This window comes from Lissotriton helveticus, chromosome 3_1, assembly GCF_964261635.1.
Source record: "Lissotriton helveticus chromosome 3_1, aLisHel1.1, whole genome shotgun sequence".
Lineage (NCBI taxonomy): Eukaryota > Metazoa > Chordata > Amphibia > Caudata > Salamandridae > Lissotriton > Lissotriton helveticus.
This window is the reverse complement of record NC_136061.1, coordinates 336,133,134-336,158,691: the sequence shown is the minus strand read 5'-3', so window position 1 is coordinate 336,158,691 and position 25,558 is coordinate 336,133,134. Positions and strand designations below refer to the sequence as shown.

Here is a 25,558-nt window from a genome sequence, read left to right as displayed (position 1 = left end):
ATTGTGGTTTCTGCATGCAGTGTGCATGAGGCTAGGAGACCAGGTCACATGGAGTGAGTGTGCATTGAGGTATCTACATACAGTGTGCATGAGGCTAGGGGACCAGGTCACATGGAGTGAGTGTGCATTGAGGTATCTACATACAGTGTGCATGAGGCTAGGGGACCAGGTCACATGGAGTGAGTGTGCATTGAGGTTTCTACATGCAGTGTGCATGAAGCTAGGGGACCAGGTGACATGGAGTGAGTGTGCATTGAGGTTTCTACATACAGTGTGCTTGAGGCTAGAAGGCCAGGTCACATGAAATGAGTGTGCATTGCGGTTTCTAGATGCAATGTGCATGAGACGAGGGGACCAGGTCACATGGAATGAGTGTGCAATGAGGTTTCTACATGCAGTGTGCATGAGGCTAGGGGACCAGGTCACATGGAGTGAGTGTGCATTGAGATTTCTACATGCAGTGTGGATGAGACTAGGGGACCAGGTGACATTGAATGAGTGTGCATGGAGGTTTCTACATGCTGTGTGCATGAGGCTAGGGGACCAGGTCACATGAAATGAGTGTGCTTTGAGGTTTCTACATGCAGTGTGCATGAGGCTAGGGGACCAGGTCACATGAAATGAGTGTGCATTGAGGTTTCTACATGCAGTGTGGATGAGACTAGGGGATCAGGTGACATTGAATGAGTGTGCATGGAGGTTTCTACATGCAGTGTGCATGAAGCTAGGAGACCAGGTCACATGAAATGAGTGTTCATTGAGGTTTCAGCATGCAGTGTGCATGAGGCTAGGGGACCAGGTCACATGAAATGAGTGTGCATTGAGGTTTCTACATGCAGTGTGCATGAGGCTAGGGGACCAGGTCACACGAAATGAGTGTTCATTGAGGTTTCTACAAGCTGTGTGCATGAGGCTAGGGGACCAGGTCACATGAAATGAGTGTGCTTTGAGGTTTCTACATGCAGTGTGCATGAGGCTAGGGGACTAGGTCACATGAAATGAATATGCATTGAGGTTTCAACATGCTGTGTGAATGAGGCTAGGGGACCAGGTGACATGGAATGAGTGTGCATTGTGGTTTCTACATGCAGTGTGCACGAGGCTAGGGGACTAGGTGACATGGAATGAGTGTGCATTGTGCTTTCTGCATGCAGTGTGTATGAGGCTAGGGGACCAGGTGACATGGACTGAGTGTGCATTGTGGTTTCTACATGCTGTGTGAATGAGGCTAGGGGACCAGGGGACATGGAATGAGTGCGCATTGTGGTTTCTGCATGCAGTGTGCATGAGGCTAGGGGACCAGGTCACATGGAGTGAGTGTGCATTGCGGTATCTACATACAGTGTGCATGAGGCTAGGGGACCAGGTCACATGGAGTGAGTGTGCATTGAGGTTTCTACATGCAGTGTGCATGAAGCTAGGGGACCAGGTGACATGGAGTGAGTGTGCATTGAGGTTTCTACATACAGTGTGCTTGAGGCTAGAAGGCCAGGTCACATGAAATGAGTGTGCATTGAGGTTTCTACATGCAGTGTGCATGAGGCTAGGGGACCAGGTCACATGAAATGAGTGTGCATTGAGGTTTCTACATGCAGTGTGCATGAGGCTAGGGGACCAGGTCACATGAAATGAGTGTTCATTGAGGTTTCTACAAGCTGTGTGCATGACGCTAGGGGACCAGGTCACATGGAGTGAGTGTGCATTGAGGTTTTTACATGCAGTGTGCATGAGGCTAAGAGACCAGCTGACATGGAGTGAGTGTGCATTGAGGTTTCTACATGCAGTGTGGATGAGACTAGGGGACCAGGTGACATTGAATGAGTGTGCATGGAGGTTTCTACATGCAGTGTGCATGAAGCTAGGAGACCAGGTCACATGAAATGAGTGTGCATTGAGGTTTCTACATGCAGTGTGCATGAGGCTAGAAGGCCAGGTCACATGAAATGAGTGTGCATTGAGGTTTCTACATGCAGTGTGCATGAGGCTAGGGGACCAGGTCACATGAAATGAGTGTGCATTGAGGTTTCTACATGCAGTGTGCATGAGGCTAGGGGACCAGGTCACATGAAATGAGTGTTCATTGAGGTTTCTACAAGCTGTGTGCATGACGCTAGGGGACCAGGTCACATGGAGTGAGTGTGCATTGAGGTTTTTACATGCAGTGTGCATGAGGCTAAGAGACCAGCTGACATGGAGTGAGTGTGCATTGAGGTTTCTACATGCAGTGTGGATGAGACTAGGGGACCAGGTGACATTGAATGAGTGTGCATGGAGGTTTCTACATGCAGTGTGCATGAAGCTAGGAGACCAGGTCACATGAAATGAGTGTGCATTGAGGTTTCTACATGCAGTGTGCATGAGGCTAGGGGACCAGGTCACATGAAATGAGTGTTCATTGAGGTTTCTACAAGCTGTGTGCATGAGGCTAGGGGACCAGGTCACATGAAATGAGTGTGCATGGAGGTTTCTACATGCAGTGTGGATGAGACTAGGGGATCAGGTGACATTGAATGAGTGTGCATGGAGGTTTCTACATGCAGTGTGCATGAAGCTAGGAGACCAGGTCACATGAAATGAGTGTTCATTGAGGTTTCTACAAGCTGTGTGCATGAGGCTAGGGGGCCAGGTCACATGAAATCAGTGTGCATTGAGGTTTCAGCATGCAGTGTGCATGAGGCTAGGGGACCAGGTCACATGAAATGAGTGTGCATTGAGGTTTTTACATGCAGTGTGCATGAGGCTAAGAGACCAGCTGACATGGAGTGAGTGTGCATTGAGGTTTCTACATGCAGTGTGCATTATGCATCTATATACAGTGTGCTTGTCTAGGAGAAGAGGTTACATTGAATGAGTGTGCATTGGGGCTAATATCTGCAGTGTGCATGAGTTAAGGTGACCAGGGGCCTGATGGGGAATTTCACTGATGTACAAAGGTCCCGGTTGCAGTGATTGGGTGGGCATTGGGGCTTCTAGAACAGTGCACACGCAGCCAGGGGCCCATGTGACTTGGAATGAGCACATGAAGGTGCATAATGTGTCCCACATCTAGGCCAGGCGGTGCCAGGGTGAACTGGGCCTTGCCCATCCTCACCAGTCCCTCCTGGGCGGGATGCCAAGTCTCTGGGTGGATCTTTTTGTCTAGCCCTCCCTGTGATGGACTCTGGTGATTGCCCACGGCCTGTACACGGCATTCCCAGTAACCCGAGCCTCCTTACCCTTGGTGTTGGACAGGTAGAGCCTCCAGGCCCGGCCCCTCAGAGGCGTCGGCAGGGGCTGGTTAAACAAAGCGTGCAGTTTCCCTTTCAGGTCCGGCCTTTTCTCCAGCAAATGCACCTGAAACATAAACCATCGCGGAGGTCACCGCGTTGTCTTTGAACGCGAGTGCGTGATATTTCATACTCCATCGTAGCTTGCCGCGCCCTGGGAAGGAAGGCTCGTGAGTCGTGACCTGGGGCCAGATGTAGGTAGGCTTTTACCGGGTGGTAACGGCCGAATTCGGCCGTTACCACCCGGTAAAAGCAAAATGACATGTAGGTCCCTGTAATTTACAGACTCGGTAAATTTACCGATAGGTAAATTTACCGAGTAGGTAAAATACCGAGTAGGTAAAATACCGAGTAGGTAAAATACCGAGTCGGTATCATTACTGATTCCGGAAAATTGGTATGTAGGTGGGACTCTTCTGAGTCCCACAAGCAGTACAAAATCGGTATTTTACCATCAAATACTACTTGATGGTAAAATACCGTTTCTGGTGTGCATGCACATGTGTGCATGCACACCTATGCCATATGACAGGCAGACCTGCCCTTAGGGCAGGTATGCCTGCCACATGGCACCCGAGCCTCTTTTGGGGGTGCCAGAGGGTGTCAAAGTGACACCCCCTGCACCCTTGTGACAGTCGGTATTTTCCGATGTGGTAAATACCGACCGGTATATGCCCAATCAATCCTATGGGCTTCAAAGCCCATAGGAATGCATGGGCATTAACTGGTCGGTATTTACCACATCGGAAATTACCGACTGTTTCCGATTCGGTAATTGCACATCTGCAATTACCTACATCTCGGTATTTTTATTTTCCGACCTCTTAAATACCGAGTCGGTATGACTCGGTATTTAAGAGGTCGGTAAATAAAAATTACCTACATCTGGCCCTATGTTCCCTCGTTACCGCACACACCGATGCTCGTGCTAACAGCGCTTCCTCTGAATTCATCACTTCCATCGTTGGCTAGCGCCCTTCCTCCCTTTAGAAAGGCACAGCCAGCATAGAATGTAGCGCCTCTGACACCCCAAGCTCCACCTGCCCAATACCCAGCGCTGAAACCAGGAGTATTTTTTGGGGGGAGCCTGGCGCTCACTAATAACACTGTGCATAATGAGTTTTAATCTTTAAAAAGTTGAGGCAAATAGTGCATCACAAAACTCACTAACATTACTAATAAACTCAATAATATTAAGTTCATGTTCATAGAGAATATCTAGTTTACCCTAAATTGATTTAGGAAAAATAATGGCAAAAGGTACATTTCAAAGAGCAATGGAATATTATTTGTCCAAACTGGATAGGATTGCTGCTTAATTTGAGTTAGCCCTTGCAGGTGAGGCCCACCGGCACTCATTTTTGGGGCCCAGCACTTATTTCTACTTCACAGACTGTGACCCACAGCAAGAGAAGGAAAACCTTACAAACGGGAAAAAGATAGAAAAATAGTGACAAATGAAAAGAACAGAGATGGGAAAAAACTGAAAGAGCGAGATAAATTGGCAAGGAGCGTCCGACGGTGGATTAAAGAGGCATGAGGAGGATTTAAGACTACCCACTTATTCTTTTACAAAGTAAGCACTGGAAAGGATACACAAATTACATAAATGGTTCTCCCATAAAATAATGTGCAGGAAAATATGTGTCAAATGCTGCACCTTGAAGTATGTTTGACCAATAGCATAAGTTCAAACTGGGTGAGTTTCAACAGCAGTTCTATAGTGGGTTTGAGCTTGATAGAAAAACAGCTTTCTAATTGATATAGATCAGTTCCCCAAATTAGACCACACGTTGTACATTGGTACCCATTCAGTGTCCACCTCTATAATATCTGCAGAGGCCTCACATTGACCAAACACTGCCAGTATTCTATCTGCACTAAAAATCAATGTTAATATCACCCATTTTAGCTTGAAAAGGTGTTCTTGAACTTCAGTTCAGTGTGATCTGTGTCCCTAATCAGACACTTGTCACTAGACAACATGCCACTAGAATGGCACTGGGACCAGTGTGCTCTTGTCATTAGATACTTTGATGGATGGATTCTCACCTGTTTGGGTGGTGAGTTTTTGGTCTCTACATGTTATAGGATGACACGTTTTATGTTTTTCCTCTGTTTCTAATAGTGCCACCTTTAATTTCATCCTATGATATCACAGTGGTATCTATTGACCAGAGTTGGGTTCACAATTAATATCTCTTGCCCAACAGCAAGGAACGATTCAACATAGTCAAGGAGCTCACCAACCCATCGGCTACCCAAAAGAACAGCACAGCTTGGCAGGCCCTCTGCGACACCCTTGTGGATTTGTTTCCCAACAAAATCAAGACGATCTACCAAGACTTTGCACCCCAGGCCCCTGCCGAGGACAGCATCAACCGTATCATGCCGACCGACACACACCAGCTTAGCTCGTGGAACACCCTCTCCGTGAAGGAAACGGCGACAATTATGCGATCCCTCCCCTTCGAAGCCCCAGCAGACCTCTGCCCACACCATACTTTCAACCTCAGCAATCAACCCATCAGTAAAGAACCCGCGACACAACTCCAGCACTGTGCCAACGTTATGACAGCAGATGCGACACGCATCTGCATTTCATTGCGCCATGATGCGCCGCATTGTCAATGCGGCGCATCCGTGGTGGCGCAAGCATTGAGAAGCGTGTCGCAAGTTTGCTGGCGCATCCCTGCTAATTTGCAGGGATGCGCCAGGAAACGTAAAGCTACCCCGTAGTATATACGAACTAGACTATTTGTATGTGTCTCATTGTAGGGTCATTGACATGTGGGTAGGAGTGTTATCTTTCCCAGTGGCAATGCAAGATGAAAAACGAGGCATCTGTTCTGAATCAATGACTAGCAGGATATGTGAGAACATGTGCTGGAAATACAAGAGCTAGTCTATGACTATTTATGCCCTCACTATGGCATTTTCACCCTTAAAACCAGGTACTTCCAAACTTTGGGTACGACACTGGAGACTAAAATTGATAAGGTCTCCATTGAAATGACTCTTCTGCGGGCGGATCTGAATAAGGCCTCAGAGAAGGCCACTCAGAACGCCACATCTATTGCTGAGCTTCAACAAACCACCAAGATATTGGAAGAGAGGGTCCATCAGTTGACCCACCAACAGAAGCAGACAGCTGCCAGAATGGAGGACCAGGAAGGAAGGTCCCGCAGGAATAATATTCGAGTGGTGGGAGTGCCGGAGAAAATGGAAGGGCCGATTGTTGACCTGTTCCTGGAGGACATAATCTTGAACCACTTTAAGCCCAAAAGACTCTCAAAGCTTTTTGTTATTGAAAGAGCGCACAGGGCACCAATTATTGCCTGGATCCTTAATTATAGGGACCGGGATCGACAACGCCACCATACAATTTTTTCCGGATTTTACCCTTAAAGTCTAACAGGAGCGCCTCACGTTTGATGGTGTCAAGAAGGAGCTCAGAGATCGCGGCATTAAATACATAATGTTCTTCCTGGTGCGTCTCAAGATTCTCGTTAATGGGAAATCCTTTTTCTTCGTGTCCCCGGAGGATGCCCAAGCCTGGCTGGAGGAGAACGCAAAGCAACCCGAATGTCCACGTCCGGGGGACAGCTGGAGAAACACTGAAGTCCGTTTCCCGACCTCTTCCACGGGTCCGACAGAGAGAGAGGGACTGCTACGAGACGGACTTCGTTCGCCCTCCAGGTTCAGGTCGCAGAGTCTGTCTGCCTCGCCTGGAGATAGATGAGGGCACGGAGGGCGCCCTGGCCTGGGCGGTGGTGTCGAGATGAGATGCACGTAAAGTATACTGTTTCTCCTGCGTGTAAAGCTGCTGTGACATTGATATAATGCGGGGAGCTTAGCCTGACTGAATGGCATGAGGGGCGCTGGGTCCCTATCAGACTTGGTACAGCGGACACGGTACAATTGGGGGAGAGAGGATGATCCATGTATTTGGCTGAACCACCTATACTTACTGTCATGTCTCCCCTAGGAAGTGATGCTATAGCGGCTAGACTTACAATGCTGAGGGCTGAGCGGGATCCTCAGAGCGACTAACCGGTTGTAGCACACACACCCCAAGTTTTCGTTTTATGGGCGACAGGCGCTCCGCTCGATGGGGCAAGTCGGGTCATGTTGGCCTGAGAAGCAGGGTAGCAGGGAGGGGGGAGGGCACAGGGGGTTGTGGGTGGGAAGTTGAATGTTTGTTTTATGCATTTTGGTTTATGCAAGGTATTGTTCTTTTGGCTCCTGGGGCATTAATGGTGGGCGCTTGGGTGGCGGGTGGTTTTGGGGATGGGCAACCATCTCAGAGGTTCTTTCTACTTGATGTTTATGATGCTTACACTGAAAACACAAAGAGTTAACTTATTATCCTGGAACATCAATGGTCTGCAGAATAAGATAAAGCGCACTATGGTCCTCCAATATCTCCATAGGCATGCCCCAGATATAGTCTTCCTCCAGGAGACGCACCTGATAGGTAATCATTACAAGGCCCTTGACAGATTTGGATACACGCTGCAGGCCCACGCAGGCTTCACTACTGAATCCAGGGCAACCGGGATCCTCATTTAAAACTCACTTCCATTGGTGGTTGGGCGTAAGTGGCTGGATCCTTTGGATGTGGCGATTACTGGACGATGGGAGGGTCATACGATTAATCTTTGCTCTGTCTACATTCCACCAAAACTACATAGCACAACCCTCCCAGATATTGGGAAATTGTTACTGGAAATGCCAGAGGGGATCCTGATCATGGGGGGGGGACATGAACGATGTTATGGCTAGGGACACTGATAGGACCTCGGCCCTGCCTGACCATGGGGGAGTACACTATCTCAAGGACTTTGTGCATGCGATGGGTTTGGTGGATCTATGGAGGGTGCATAACCCTCACCTTAGACAATACATGCATATCTCCGCGGCGCATAGCTCAGGGTCCAGGATAGATTACCTCTTTACACAAGTGGGTCACATGGGCCTCTTTCACAATAGTAGTCAAAAAGCCAGAGGTATATCTGATCATTCCCCGGTGGAGGTGCAGTTAGGGGGTCCCGATAGGGACTGGTCTACACATCCCAGACTGGATGTATTCCTGTTTAAGGACCAGGAGTTTCAAGATAAATTCAGGGAGCGAGTGGAACAATATTTTGCGGATAATGTGGGCTCCATCAGATCTCAATGTACCCTCAGGGAGGCCTATAAGACCGTTGCCAGAGACTTTGTGCAGGCGGAGATGGGTAAACTCCGAAAGGAAAAACATGCGCAAATTGATAGACTGGAAAAAGAGTTCCACGCTTTAGAGTGCGCCAGGGGTGAGACACAGGAGCAGGAGCAGGACCTACGTCATCAGCTGCGACTTTAGGAAAAGGAACTGAAGGACGTGATGTCTGACCAAGCAAAATTGCGCGCTATTGCCACGCAGAGGCGTGTTATGATTTGGGAGATAAAGCTAATAAGATAATAGCCTGGCTTGAGTAGCGCGACAATGACCGTAATTGGGTGCCTGGGATCCGAACACCAGACGGGACTACACACGCAATATTATGAGGCTATCTATCAGACGCACACTGAGAGACGGGAATGGGAGTGTGATGAATTCTTGCACGACATCCACCTACCTACACTAGATCCTGACGATAGGGATACCCTGACTCTGACATTGCTGTGGAGGGGGTAGAGGCTGCTACGGGAGATTTACAGGCAGGGAAAGCGCCGGGTCCTAATGGGTTTCCAGCAGAAGCGTTCGGGTGTGTGTCGGGGAGGGTAGCACCCCATATGTTAAAAATGTTTAATGAGGCCAAACAGGAAGGGTTAGTCCCGAAAGATCTTAGATCTGCAACAATAGTGGTGATACATAAGCCTGGCAAACTACAGGATTTATGCAGCTCCTATAGGCCCATCTCACTCCTTAATTATGAAACCAAGGTCCTTGGCAAAATCCTAGCCACCAGACTGGGGGGCGGTCATTCAATCCCTGATCCACCCGGATCAATCGGGCTTTATGCCACACAGAAACACTAGGCTTAATCTACAACGCTTGTTTGGGGTGCTTCAAACGGTGTATAACCGCCCGAACGTACCAGCCGCCCTACTGTCACTGGATGCCCATATGGCCTTTGACAGTATTGAATGGCAGTATATATATGCGGTCTTGGCCAAACTGGGTTTTGGTGAAAACTTTGGAGCATGGGTGAGGTTATTGTACACTGCACCGCTTGCGAGGGTCCGTGTCAACGGTGCCCTCTCTAGGGAGTTTCAATTATGGCGGGGCACGAGGCAGGGCTGTCCGCTCTCCCCGACGTTGTTTGCCTTGGCCTTGGAGCCGTTGGTGGCTGGATAAGGACGGATCCCACGGTGTGGGGTATTGACCTAGGGGGCGGCTGGGAAGAGCGCATATCTTTATACGCTGATGATGTTCTACTCTATGTCCAAAGACCGGCCAGCTCTATCCATAGACTCATGCAGATCCTGCGCATGTTTGGCGAGTACTCCGGCTATCGCATTAATTGGGACAAGTCCCTAGGTCATCTGATGGTAGGATCTCTGCCGAACTTATCCGAGGGATGTCGGGGGCTGGTCTGTAAAGAGACCTTCCGCTACCTAGGAGTTAATGCGTTTGAATGTGTACGCTCAACTGGAGAGGCTACGAGGGGACGTCGAGCATTGGAGAACTCTCCCGATCTCCTTGATGGGACACGCCGCCCTCTTCAAAATGATGGCCCTTCCGCGCTTGCTCTATGCTCTGCAAAGTGCTCCCTTTCCAGTTCCGGAGAAGATCTTCTGGGCGATCGAATCAGAGCAGCACACACTTCTTTGGGGAGGGGGATGCCTGAGAATTGCACTAAAGAAGCTCCAGCGGGGGATGTACGAGGTGGGGCTCGCCGTCCCAGACATTAGGCTCTACTACTGTTAGTCAACATCAACGGGTGGATGTTCGCTCCGATGGATGAGCAGGCGTATAGGGTGGACCACATGGTCTTTGGGGGAGATACCTACTTGGCCGCTCTTTACCGCAAAGGTAGACGTCGTCCGCCTCTGCCACCTCAAATGGCCACAGTTGTGGAGACGTGGAGGCGGGCGACCAAACTGCTGGGTTGGGAAGCGAAGCTTACAGCACAAACCCTACTATGGGCTGGGAATTATCTGTCTGAGGTTGATAAATTGAAGGGCCTTCGCAAGTGGAGCCTAATTGGCATCGATGTGTTGGGCGATGTCTGGAAAAGAGGGGACATGCTACAGTTTACTACCCTGCAGGCAGAATTCCAAATGGGAAAGGGGGAGTTCCTTCACTACCAGCAGCTCCTACATGCCCTATACCAACATCTGCACCATGGGGCACAACTACCAGAATATGCCCCACTGGAAGATAGATTATTGCTTGATCCCATGATAGATAAAGCCATTTCCCCCACGTACAAAAAGCTAATCAATAATATAGAGGATCCCCTCAGGCCTCCGCATGAAAAATGGGAGTCCGAGGTTGGGTTGTTGGAGGAAGACGATTGGAGTGAGGCCCTACAGAGTCCCAGGGAAGTGGCGATCCGCGCCCGGTTTAGGCTTGTCCAGCTGCGTATCCTGCACCGCTCCTACACCCCGAGCACGACACAATACAACATAGGGTACGTTGACTCGGAGTTCTGTCTGAGGGGCTGTGGAGAGGTGGGAACCTTCTTCCATATTTTGTGGGACTGCGCCAGGATCCGGACATACTGGTCCAGACTGGCGCACTTAATGTCTGAAGTGGTCGGCACTGAGGTTCCACTGGAGGCCCGATGGCACATCTTAGATGTTACGAGTGACATTACATGGCCTAAGTGGGAAAAGATCTGACTGGAATTAGCGAGTATGGTTGCCAAAAGAAATATAGCAAGACTATGGGGTAGTAATGTTTTACCAACGGTGGAAGACTGGGAAAAGGATCTAGATTGGTGCCAGAGGGCCGAAAAAGTGATATATAAAAGTAGAGGGTGTCCCAAGAAATGGGAGAAAATATGGGCGGCGTGGAGAATGTACAGGGGGGATCTACTGGAAACCCAGTCTGTCTCCGAAACCTGCTAACGATATGTATGTATCTTTGTCTTTGTATGCAGATCGTAATGTTCGAAATTGTATTATGCATGACCCTGCCTCCACATACTATCCGATGCTTTACAGTATGCAACTGTTTTTTGGAGCCTGTTATTTTAATAAAAAGATTTTTAAAAAACAGGTACTTCACAAGTTTGGCAGCCTCAATGCACCTCTTCATCTCCCATTGAGTCGGAAGTATTGCTCAGTGAGTTGAAAGCTCGTAGATGAGACATGCGGCTAAACCCTGGATCCACCTGGTGGTCTAGTTTGAATTCCACCAAAACTAACTTAATCCAATTTAGCCTTCTATCCTGCTGAGTTAGGGTAATTGTGGGCCATTAAACCTGCGAACAGTAACACCAGTTATTTAAAACGGTTGAAAAATGCATTGGTACAGAATGAAGAGCTACATAACAAACAAGTTATCATTAACAATGATTATTACTGTGGCAGGCAGCCATTATTTCTCTGGCTTTTTCTACGTCTGCTGCAGTAGGCAGCTTTCCTGTATGCCAGAACACAGCATTTTCCTATGTACTCCAGCAGACAGCCTTTCCCCTGTGTCCTGGTGCAGGCTTTATTCTGTGTGTGCATTGTTCCAGTTTTGTTTCAGCCACTTCACAGATGTCTATGTACAATCAGTCAATATGCATATTTACTAAAAGACTTCTAGCTATTGCCAACACTCAATACATTTTAATTAAATCTAGAGAAACACCATGTAAACAATCATTAGTATTATGACACAATCACATAAAAGACCACCACTGACTGTATATGTGCAGCATAATACTATATGTACAAAGCGGAGAAAGGTACCCAGAGATGCAAACGTGCATCCATATGCATAGCCCAAACATTATGTATCCTCAGCAGCACAATGCATACATATAGTGCCATGAACAACTTGTTTTTCAATGGAGCTTTGCACCACACTTCTAAGTAGCATTAGCTAATTTAGTGGCAATTAATTTACTCACAGTTAAACAATGAGAGGCTTTTTTCTTAATTGAACTGAACTGAGAGGCTGGGGTGGGCCTGGTTTGATTTGAAATCATAACTTGCCGATCACAGAGGTTATCAGCATCAAGAGTTTAACTTGCTGCTGGATTTATTAGTAGCAATGAGTTAAATGCTTGCTGCTACTTAGCTACCATCTGCCTTGTTCTGTCCAAACTTGATTACGCCAATAGCCTCTAACACGGATCAAACAACCATGAAAAGACTACAATGGATTCAGAACTCGGCTGCCAGACTATTCTTGCATATCAAACCACGAGACAACATCTCCCTTGCCTTGAAAGCCCTGCATTGGTTACCGGTTGCCAGAAGATCCACGTTCAAGCTGCTTTGTATCACCCACAAAGCGATACATGGAAAGGGACCGCTCTTCATCAGGTATAAAATCACCAAACACATTCAACAAAAGAAACTCTGCAATAGAGTGGCACCTCGCCTCAAAATCCCAAGATACAAGAAACAAACATGGGTGGCACATCCTTCTCTGTTCAAGCAGCCAAACTATGGAACTCTTTAACCCCCTTACATTAGATCCACAACAACCACCTTATCTACGGAAAACTACTCAAGAATTGACTCTTTCCCACATAAGCACCATACGCAAACAGAAATATATAGCATATCACTCTGTATATAAGCATTTATTTGTATGATAGCTATGTACCTATATATGTATATTTCTTTGTATAAATATGTAGAATAATTATGGTTTTTAAAATAAATACATAAATAAAAAAATAATTTTTTAAGTACAACAACACTTGAAAATCAGATCTAATGGATCTTTAATCTACATATACTTACCTACTTTATGCATCTGTATACCTTCCATGTCCTTGGATCTATATATTTATTATTATTATCCTAAAAACGCATACAATGCAATACCCTATTCCTCACCCTATACCTCTCTCAATATATCCTCTACCTCAGCTCCCTGACTCATATAAAACCTCTATCTACTACTCTTTCGAATGCACTACCCTATTTCTCACCCACCCTACACCTCTCTCAATATCTTTAATCTACATATACTTACTTCTTAATGAATCTATATACTTGTGTTTTTTCCTGCCCATGATCGCTTCCATTTAACATGTTGAATTGTGGGATTTGCAGTCCAAACTCTAATCTACATCAGAGGGGGCTTCTGTGAGCTGTTTAAACTGTGTTTACTAGGGACTGTGCACTTCGTTTTTGGCCAGTAGAGGGAGTAAAGTTTTATTCAAACAGTATTGTAAGATTTCAAGTTAGTGAGGCCTTTACCTGCAGAAGTCCAAAGTGTAGATTGAGCCTGTCTGTCTCCTAGGAGATTCTGAACAGGAAAAGCAGCGTCCAACTCCCTGGCCAGTAAACCTTGCCTGAGGTCGCTCGGACCTTATATGGTCTGATATTGTTTGGTACATGTGTACACCGATTGGTGGTTCTATCTGATGTTTCTATTGGATTAGGGTTAGTGTCCTCATTGGTTGGGTATTTGAGTGTTCTGATTAGTTTCTGGGTCTGTGATTCAATCAATGTAGGGTTGGGGCTAGGGTTAGGATTTCTATTGGGAGTAGGGACTAGGGTTTCCTGTGTTATTAGTTGTTGGGACTGGGGTGGGACTAAGGCTATGGTTAGATTTTTAATTGGAAGTAGCGATTAGGGCTTCTGGTGTGATTGGTTGCTGGACTGGTTGTGGGACTAAGACTAGGGTTAGGCTTTCTATTGGAAGTAGGGACAAGGGCTTCCTGTGCCATTGGTTGCTTGGACTTTGGGTGGGACTACTGGTAGGGCTAGGGCCTCTATTGTACGTAGAGATTAGGGTTTTTTTAACTGATTGGGTGCTTGGACTAGGGCTAAGATTGGCTGTAAGGTCCTGGTCTCCTATTGGTTCTAGATTTTTAGGGCTAGTGTTGTGATTGGATAGTGCTAGGGCTAGGGTTCCCATTGGCTGACGGGGTCACCTGATTACTAGGGCTATAAAAGGCCAGGCTGAGGGCATCTCAGCCCGGGCGTCGAGGCTAAGGGCGGAGAGGACAAGGGCAGTTGCCTATTTGAGCCTGTTAAGGGTGGAGAGGACAAGGGCAGTTGCCTGTTTGAGCCTATTAAGGGCGGAGAGGACAAGGGCAGTTGAGTGTTTGAACCTGTTCGAGACTTACCAGGGCCAGAAATGCTGTCCGATATACATACCTCCATTATGTATCTATATACTTTGTACTTATGGATCTATATATTTATCACTTTCTTCTAATTTAGCATTTCTAATGCACTTCCCTATTTCTCAGCCTATACTTCGCTCAATATATCCTCTACATCCACTCTCTCATTGAACCCCAAACCCCATACCACTACTATGATCCCCAAAATAACCCTTTCTAGACTCTCTCCAACTCTACCCCTCCTTGCATCATCTTACACATCTTTTACTATACCGATCCCCCAAAACAAACCTTTCTAAACTCTTCCCTCTTTTCTACCCCCCAACCCTCTCAATCCAAATAACTGACTATCATATCCACCACAAAAAGTACTTTCATGTTTCACCATACTAATTCAAGACTAATCCTGTTGGGTTCCAGAGTAGCGTGCTACTTGCACTTCAAAACCCCATCAGGGGTAGCAAGCGCTATATAAATACAAAGCTCTTCTCCTTCACTATCCCGCCACCTACCCTTCTCTACCCAAATAACTGAATAACAAATCCACTACTCAAATTACTTCATATTTTACTATACTAATTTTCAACACTAATCCTTTATGAGTTCTGGAGTGGCGTGCTACTCGCCAGAAAAGTGCTTCAACATCCATCAGGGCTAACAAGTGCTATATGAATGCAAACCTTTCTTACCCTTTTATCCCGCCGCTATCCTTCTCACTCCAAATAACTGACTAATGTCCACCACTGAAATTAATGTCATATTTCACCGTATTAATTCACCACTAATCCTTTATGGGCTTCCTGTATAGCATGTTTAAACACCCCATCAGGGGTAACAAGCGCTATATAAATACAAACCTTTTTTTCCTCCTCTATCCTTCTGTTATCATTCCAAATCCAAATAACTGACTAACCTGTCCACCACTTAAAATGTACTTGCATGTTTCAGTATACTAATTCAACACTAATCCTCTATGGATCCCGGAGTAGCGTGCTACCCGCCGAAAAAGCGATTTGACGCCTCGTCAGGGGTAGTAAGCGCTATATAAATTCAATTACAATGCAATATAATACCTCAACTCTCTGAATCATCTCAAACCTCTTTCTACTACTCCTTCCAAAGAACTACCCTATTTCTCACCTTATACCTCAATCAATATAATCTCTACATCCACTCTCTCATTCATCCCAAACCCATACCGCTACTATGATCCCCAAAATAACCCTTTCTAGACTCTTCCCTACTCTACCCCTCCTTGCATCATCTGACACCTTTTCCCCCGTCTATCCTTCACAATCCAAATAAGTGACTAACCTGTCCACCACTCAAATTACTTTTATTTTTCACTATACTAATTCAACACTAATCCTTTATGGTTTCCGGAGTAGCGTACTACTTGACAACAAAGAACTTTGACGCCTCGTCAGGAGTAGTAGGCGCTATATAGATGCAATTACAATACAATACTTCACCTGCTGTAAACTGCAGGCCATGAGTTCGAGCCTGCCACACTCACTTTAGCCTTCCATCCATCTGGGTTTGGTAAACATAGAGCATTACATGTGATAATAATAGCATATATTTTGTACAGTGATTAGAAATGGTAGCAGAACAGTATGAAGTACTATATGAAAAAAAACTAAAAACTAAAATATTTATTAAATGCTAGCCCATTATGTGCTAAAAGATGCCAAGTGTTAGGAAAGACCTCAAACAGTGAGCATGTGTTCTAACTGGGAGAACTAGTATGCAATAAACAGATACTGAGAGAGAAGAAAGGAAAGAGAAGAAGGGAAGCAGAGTGAGGGTGGGAAGAAAGTAGTATAACGACTGAGCAAGATCATAAGGAGAAAGGGGAAATAGGAGGAGAGAGAGAAGCTGAGGGAAGTAGGGTGGAAAAATGAGTAAAGCAGGACAAATGGGATGGGGAGAAGAGAATATTAGGAAGATGCATACAATTAAGCAACTGTAACAGCACCAGATTATATGTGTTACATCAAATGCACATCAGCACACATTCATTGTGTGATCCGGCCACGGGGATGACTATTTGCCTTGCTGTTTTGTCCCAGTTGAGAGTGTGGTTAGGAGGGCCAGAGAAAAATATGGAGTGGCGTGACCCTCCGTTAAAGCCATGCAGCAAAGCCTGTGATAACACCCGCCTTTGTGGCTTTTTAAGCAATTTCGGTAAATATCACCCACATGATTATCTCATTACTTTACAAAAAATATCAAGCAACAAAGCAATTGAAATCTACTCTATTCTGTTATAATGTGAAGTAGAATTTAAAAAACACCCCAGTGCCCGTTACTATGGTTAAACGGGATGCTCAATTACTAAGAGGCTAATTACGAGTCTGGTGGTGGGCCGCCAGACTAGCTGGGGCGCAGCGGTTTTCCGACTGTCCTATTACAACTAGAGAGGTCGGGCCACCCTGGGACTGCCGCAACCTTCAGGGATCTGAGATCCCTAGTGGTGGCACAGCGGTCTTGAGGCCGCAATATGCTTGACGGGACCACTGTGGTCCCGGCAAGCATATTACGAGTTTCCTGTCCGCCTCGGTTTTCATGGAGGCTCCACCTTCATGAAAACCGTAACAGAGAGGAAACTGTAGAGCCCCCTGTTGCCTCTGCGCTTGGGGATGCATGCAGAGGGGCATATGTTGTGCCCCCATGTGTGCATGTATCCCAGTACCTGCATGGCATGGACTGCAGCAGTCCTTGCCGGGCAGCTATTGATTTTGATGTTCCCATTGGGGTGTCTATTTCATAGGCAATGCTGTGGCAACGCCACAGAGCCGCCCGCCAGACCAGGAGGAAACTATGCGAGTTTGGTGGTGCAGGAGTGGGCATGGGAGGGTCCTGCACCAGCACCAGCACACTCCTACTCAGGCCCTAAGGGATCATTTTGAAAAATTGAGGGAGGTATTTGGGGCAGGTGTATAGCCTATTGCCATTGTTAGGAAGGCCCTCAAAACTTAGAAGAAGGTGAAATATATATATATATATATATATCCGAGACTATCAAAGGCACACTTATAACCATGCTAAAGGAGTATTGGGCAGTCAGTATCTAGGGAGCAGTATCTTTACTAGGTAGCTACTGCCTTCCGATCTTACTTTTGCCGTGATGCAAGGCAGTGAAGCGAGGTCTTCGGCCCTCAAAGGCCGCAAACCGATTTGACTTTGATGTTAGCCACTATTAATATTCATGGGATAAGAATCAGAGACTATTTGAGGCATGGACAAAGGGGGCTCTGGCCCAGGGCCCCAGCCTTTGAGGGAGCCCCCTGATAGCGCCAGCTCTGTTTTGCAGAGTCTTGCACTGATGACCTTGAATAATTCTTAAGCATTATGTGTTAAATACCATTTTCTTTTAATTTGCTTTAATGTGGATGATGTGTGAGAGTCTATTACAGACATTTTGCACAGAAATTCTTTTAGATCAAAACAGGACCTCACATATGAGAAATGGGAGGGTGTCACTGAGATTATTTATAGTAAATGGAAGTGACCTGTTGCTGTGTTACAATATTGAAAACACACCTAACCATCTCTGAATATTAGATGTAAACACATTTAGAATTTGGACGAATGTGTCTGGGCATGTCAGTGACCTGGCCAAAGATGGCATGATCATAAATTAAAAATTGTTCCCAACAGGGGCCCCAAAATACGTTTGACCCAGGACCCCCAAATCCTTAAAATACCCCTAATAAGAATACCTACATTTGAAATCATTCTTTGAAAATGTACTTCAAGAATGTTTTCAACTTAGATATCCTGACACCTGGCCTCTATGTGTTCCTTGATTAGCAGGGTTTGAAACTAAGGATCTAGATGACACTCTTGGGTTCACTTGGGGAGCAAATGGAAATTGAGTGGGAAAACGTGGCATCAATCAAACTCAAGGGGACTGGAGGCACACTTCTTTCTAGTCTAAAAGCAACTTGCTGGCAGATTTCTTGTTCCTGCTGACCATGCTGCTTCCAAGTCATGCTCTGTTAATGGTCCATGCCCATATGGATAAATGATGGCCGATGTCCTACAACTCTTCTGGAATATATTCTTTTTTTAATTCTTTTTTATTAACATTGCTCAAGAGAACATCCAATACAATATGGAAAATATTCTTTTGTTTTTTTTATTGAGAACAAAGAAGGTACAATAACAACAAACAGAAAAAAAGAAATTTTCCAAAGCAATAGTCACATTAATTATGATCATGTGTCCACATAGAATGCTACTCCAAGTAAGACGATATGAATCATACAATTGTAACCAGATACATAGGGGGGGGGGCAGTGAGGAAACATTGCGATAAATACGATCAGTAAGCGATACATGGAATGCCGTTTAAGGGGATAAGGAGACGTCAGGGATTAAATTATGCGGGGGGGTACATATATTTCCACAGTAAGCATTCCACTGGGACCAGACTTTGTTCCATTTCCTAGGTCTTCCCCTAGCTAGATACACGTTTTTTTCCCTAAACATGCACCAATCCATGCCCTCCTTACACACCAGTACCGTGGGTGACCTCTGGGAACCCCACAACTGTGCAATGTCCCTCTTAGCTATCATGTTACCGAGGGTCGCCCACCGGATCTGAGCGGCAGTGTAATCATTCGGTTCCCACACATTCAACAGGCAACGCCTGGCCTCAGGCAGCAGTGACACCCCGGTAACCCTTTCCATTACAGCATGGAACCGTGCCCAAAACGCAACCACCTCGGAGCATTCCCATAGAATGTGGAGGAAGGTACCAGGCATATCGCACCCGCGCCTACACAACCCATCCATAGAATAACCCATTCGAACCAGACTCGGACCAGTGACATACACACGGTGCAAGATCTTGAGCTGGACAAAACGAAGACGGGCAGGTATGGCGACCTCCTTGGGCGATGACAACGCAGACTGCCAGTCCTCGTCGTCCAGCTCCAACCCATCATCCGTCCATAGCGCTCTAAGATGCACAAGTAGATCAGCCCGATTATTGATCAGCTTTTTATAAATCAATGAAATCGTGCTGTCAGGCACATGGCCGTCAAGTATGCGGTCCTCAAGAGGAGAGGACTCGGGAATATCAGTGCCAGCAGTAAGAACCGAGAGCAGAGCATGACGCACCTGTACGTATCTGAAAAATTCCCTGTCCCCGAGCTCATATTCCGTCCGCAACATCTCAAAGGTTTTAACAGTACCTTTGGACCAGAGGTCACCCACTCTGCTGATGCCAATCATGTCCCACCTCTCAAAACCTTTCGTTCTCCACAAACAGCCCAATCTCTCAGATGCATACAATGGGGTCGCACAAGTCAATCTATCACTCCAACCCAAAGCCGCAGTCGCATCATGCCAGACTCGTACAGCAATCCTAGTGGGACCAGCCAGTGTCTTGCAAATCCCCTTGGAGTAGAGCGCCCTACCATAATGTCCGCCCGGCAACAGATGTTTGTCCATCTCAAAAGCCGGGGCAGGACCGGGTGCATAGGTTGCGTGGTTAATCGCACTCAATTGGGAGGCCCAATAATAGCGCTTGATATCAGGGAGGGCGATGCCTCCGTCGTACCAAGGGAGCGTGAGTTTGGAGAGAGCAATACGCGCACGCCCATCCCAAAACAGACGCCTCTGCAGGCTCTCCACTTCCCGGAAATAATTTGAAGGGATAGGGTCAAAAGAGTTTTGGAGTGCATATAAAAATCTCGGTAATGACATCATCTTAAAGAGGGCCGCACGCCCGAGCGGCGACAGCGGCAACTGACGCCAGCGCTCAACATAAAGTTTCAACCGTTGGAGAGGGGGTAGCAGATTACGCTCATAGCGGACAACGGGATCCAAGGAGACGTGAATCCCCAAATACTTAAACCCCGTCTTGGATACCTGAATCGGGAATCTACGAGGCAGCGGAGGAAGGTCGCCAGCCAATACGTAGACACAGGATTTTGTCCAGTTAATAATAAGACTCGAGTTCTTCCCAAAGGAGGTCAACACGTCAAAAAGCACATTCAGGGATTTCTGGGGAGAGGTGAGGTACAAAAGGATGTCGTCCGCATAGAGCAAAATGCGATCCTCGAAATCAGAGGTCCACCGAATGCCCTTTATCGACGGCTCCCAGCGGAGCCATGCGGCCAAAGGCTCCAGTGCAAGGGCAAAGAGCAGGGGTGACAGCGGGCAGCCCTGCCGAGTGCCTCGCCCGAGAGCAAAAGTGCCGGAGACCCTACCATTAACCACCACCTGAGCAAGAGGCCTCTCGTACAGAAGCTTCACCCAGGCAATGAAAACAGGGCCAAATCCAAACTTAGCAAGAGCCGCCCAAAGATACCGCCATTCTATTGTATCGAAAGCCATCGTGGCGTCCAAAGAAGCCAAAATGGCCGACTCAGAAAGGGTTCCAGCTGTCGCGAGAACTCCATGGAGTCGCCGAAGATTAAGGGCAGTATTGCGATGTGGGATGAAACCGGATTGATCCGGGTGAATCAAGTCACTGATCACCTTAATCAAACGGTTAGCTTACAATTTAGCTAAGATTTTAGGTTCGGCATTTAAAAGTGAGATGGGTCTATAAGAGGCACAACGGTCGCGCGGCTTACCCTCCTTATGAATTATCACAATAGAGGCCAGTCGCTGATCCGCGGGGAGGGAACCAGAGTCCAATGCCTCGAGGAACATGTCCCTAAGTTAGGGCGCCATTTTGTCGGGTCGTAGCTTATACAGTTCAATGGGCAAACCATTGGGGCCCATTGCCTTACCAGAACGAAGGGAACGGATGGCAACAGCGATTTCGTCTATCGTGAGCGGTGCGTCCGTGAGATCTCTATCAGCTTCGGATAAGCAGGGCAGCGTAATATCACGTAACAACAACTGAGAATCCTCCTCGTCCCTATCACAGACCGACGAATACACAGTTCGGAAATGGTCTACAAAACATTCAACGATTCCAACCGGGTCAGTAACACATACTCCATCAGGCCTCTCAATCACAGGGACGACACGATTCACTCTTTCCTTCTTGTCAAGCCACGCAATCAGTTTACCAGCCTTATCACCCACGTCATACAATCTACCCTGTTGCTCTCTGTTCATTACTTTAGCAGTATCGGTCACCAGGGCTTTATAATCAGATTGTTTTAAACTAAGGTAATGAAGTTTAGACCGGGTGACACCCGCCTCGAGGTCAATCTCAAGGGCAGTTATGTCAGCCTAAAGGCGCACCAATTCCTCGTACTTGGCTTTCTTGGCACATGCAATTAACGACAAAGAATGTCCCCGTATAACAGTCTTAAAAGCCTCCCACAGTGACACAGATGAGGAAACAGATCCCACATTATCAAGGAAGTAATGGTCGATGGACTTTATCAGCTCCGAGCGAGTCTTGGGATTATGGTGATACCAGGGGTTTATGGGAGCTACCCTACCTTCGCTACACAACCCGGCCTCCACACAGAGCCACAGAGGGGAATGATCGGAGATGCCCCTGGGAAGATGTCGAATTTCCCTGATAGAGGAAGATTGGGCTGCCGGCATTAGGAATTAATCAAGCCTGGAGAGGCTCCCGTGGACGCCCAAAGGGAGGGTGTACTGTAACTGCGTGGGGTGCATCAACCTCCAACTATCTATCAGCCCAAAGGTTTCCAATAGCCCACTCAACCACAACTGAGATCTAGGTAAGTCCCTAGGAGGGTAGCGATCTGAAGTGCCAGAAACGACCGAATTAAAGTTGCCACCCAGGATCAAAAGACCTTTAGGAAGCCCTAAAATGACCCGTCCAATATCAGCCATGGTGGAAGTCTGCAGGCCCGGGGGGACATGAATTGTGAGTATGGAGAGCGTCTTCCCTTCCCATCTACCAGTGAGCGCGGCATAGCGCCCTCTGTCATCAAGTAGAACACCATCGATTTCAAATGGGAGGGAAGACCGAACCAAAATACCCACCCCCCTGGAGCCAGATGTAAATCCAGAGTGAGCAACCAGACGATATCCACGTCTATTCATGGCTTGACATGCATTACCAATTAAATGCGTTTCTTGCCAAAGAACAAAATCAGGAGAATGACGTTTCAGAAACTGTAAAACAACCCCTCGTTTTATCCTATCACCCAACCCGTTGACATTCCAAGACAGTAGTCTCAACTCACTACCCCCCATGTCCAGAAATAATGTAGAGCACACCCCACACGGAACACAATGATCGGAGCAAAAAAGAAAACAATACGGTGGCTTGTAAGAAGAAACAAACACATAAACACCCCCCCTCCACCCCCCAACTTGAACCCGTTACAATTCCCTCCACCCTGCAATCCTGCATACAACTCAAAAGCCACCCCAACTTGCAGTGTGCCTGTCACCCAGACATTAAACTAATCTACACAAAGAAACCCAGGAGGAGGAAAGAGTCCCATTTCACCCCCGCCACCCTCAGGCCAATCCAGGATAAGACATAAGGAAACTAAAGTATTCGGACTCAGCTGCGAAAACAAAGGAAGTGTTCAGACATCGGGAACCACAGTATCACTCCTGCTCCGGCAAACCACCCTCGGCTCCGCCAGGGTGCTCAGTTTGATCATCTCTCTTAGGCAAAGAGTCAAGACAGTCACTGACGTTGTCTGGACGGTCGAAAAAAATTGTCCGATCTCCGTACTCAGTCCGCAGTCTAGTTGGGAACAGCATGGCGTACTTAAGGCCCAAGTCTCGTAGCCGGCGCTTCACTCCCTCAAAGCCCATTCTCTGCCTTTGAACCAACTGGGAAAAGGCAGGGTGGGACTGGGGTGGGACTAAGGCTATGGTTAGATTTTTAATTTGAAGTAGCGATTAGGGCTTCTGGTGTGATTGGTTGCTGGACTGGTTGTGGGACTAAGACTAGGGTTAGGCTTTCTATTGGAAGTAGGGACAAGGGCTTCCTGTGCCATTGGTTGCTTGGACTTTGGGTGGGACTACTGGTAGGGCTAGGGCCTCTATTGTACGTAGAGATTAGTTTTTTTTTAACTGATTGGGTGCTTGGACTAGGGCTAAGATTGGCTGTAAGGTCCTGGTCTCCTATTGGTTCTAGATTTTTAGGGCTAGTGTTGTGATTGGATAGTGCTAGGGCTAGGGTTCCCATTGGCTGACGGGGTCACCTGATTACTAGGGCTATAAAAGGCCCGGGCGTCGAGGCTAAGGGCGGAGAGGACAAGGGCAGTTGCCTATTTGAGCCTGTTAAGGGTGGAGAGGACAAGGGCAGTTGCCTGTTTGAGCCTGTTAAGGGCGGAGAGGACAAGGGCAGTTGAGTGTTTGTACCTGTTCGAGACTTACCAGGGTCAGAAATGCTGCCCGATATACATACCTCCATTATGTATCTATATACTTTGTACTTATGGATCTATATATTTATCACTTTCTTCTAATTTAGCATTTCTAATGCACTTCCCTATTTCTCAGCCTGTACTTCGCTCAATATATCCTCTACATCCACTCTCTCATTGAACCCCAAACCCCATACCACTACTATGATCCCCAAAATAACCCTTTCTAGACTCTCTCCAACTCTACCCCTCCTTGCATCATCTTACACATCTTTTACTATACCGATCCCCCAAAACAAACCTTTCTAAACTCTTCCCTCTTTTCTACCCCCCAACCCTCTCAATCCAAATAACTGACTATCATATCCACAACAAAAATTACTTTCATGTTTCACCATACTAATTCAAGACTAATCCTGTTGGGTTCCAGAATAGCGTGCTACTTGCACTTCAAAACCCCATCAGGGGTAGCAAGCGCTATATAAATACAAAGCTCTTCCCCTTCACTATCCCGCCACCTACCCTTCTCTACCCAAATAACTGAATAACAAATCCACTACTCAAATTACTTCATATTTTACTATACTAATTTTCAACACTAATCCTTTATGAGTTCCGGAGTGGCGTGCTACTCGCCAGAAAAGTGCTTCAACATCCATCAGGGCTAACAAGTGCTATATGAATGCAAACCTTTCTTACCCTTTTATCCCGCCGCTATCCTTCTCACTCCAAATAACTGACTAATGTCCACCACTGAAATTAATTTCATATTTCACCGTATTAATTCACCACTAATCCTTTATGGGCTTCCTGTATAGCATGTTTGAACACCCCATCAGGGGTAACAAGCGCTATATAAATACAAACCTTTTTTTCCTCCTCTATCCTTCTGTTATCATTCCAAATCCAAATAACTGACTAACCTGTCCACCACTTAAAATGTACTTTCATGTTTCAGTATACTAATTCAACACTAATCCTCTATGGATCCCGGAGTAGCGTGCTACCCGCCGAAAAAGCGATTTGACGCCTTGTCAGTGGTAGTAAGCGCTATATAAATTCAATTACAATGCAATATAATACCTCAACTCTCTGACTCATCTTAAACCTCTTTCTACTACTGCTTCCAAAGAACTACCCTATTTCTCACCCTATACCTCTATCAATATATCCTCTACATTCACTCTCTCATTCATCCCAAACCCATACCGCTACTATGATCCCCATTATAACCCTTTCTAGACTCTTCCCTACTCTACCCCTCCTTGCATCATCTGACACCTTTTCCCCCGTCCATCCTTCTCAATCCAAATAAGTGACTAACCTGTCCACCACTCAAATTACTTTCATTTTTCACTATACTAATTCAACACTAATCCTTTATGGTTTCCGGAGTAGCGTGCTACTTGACAAAAAAGAACTTTGACGCCTCGTCAGGAGTAGTAGGCGCTATATAAATGCAAATACAATACAATACTTCACCTGCTGTAAACTGCAGGCCATGAGTTCGAGCCTGCCACACTCACCTTAGCCTTCCATCCATCTGGGTTTGGTAAACATAGAGCATTACATGTGATAATAATAGCATATATTATGTACAGTGATTAGAAATGGTAGCAGTACAGTATGAAGTACTATATGAAAAAAAAACTAAAAACTAAAATATTTATTAAATGCTAGCCGATTATGTGCTAAAAGATGCCAAGTGTTAGGAAAGACCTCAAACAGTGAGCATGTGTTCTAACTGGGAGAACTAGTATGCAATAAACAGATACTGAGA

General features: G+C 46.5%; 1 protein-coding gene across 1 annotated transcript in view; it reads right to left on the bottom strand.

Annotated features, from left to right (window-relative positions):
• The window catches only part of LOC144824529 (uncharacterized), a 635,171-nt gene that overhangs the window by 369,959 nt on the left and 239,654 nt on the right, over positions 1–25,558 (bottom strand). Inside the window, exon 4 of the mRNA XM_078683590.1 lies at positions 3,216–3,333. Coding sequence (XP_078539716.1) covers positions 3,216–3,333 — 118 coding nt within the window. The remainder of the gene's footprint in view (positions 1–3,215; positions 3,334–25,558) is intronic.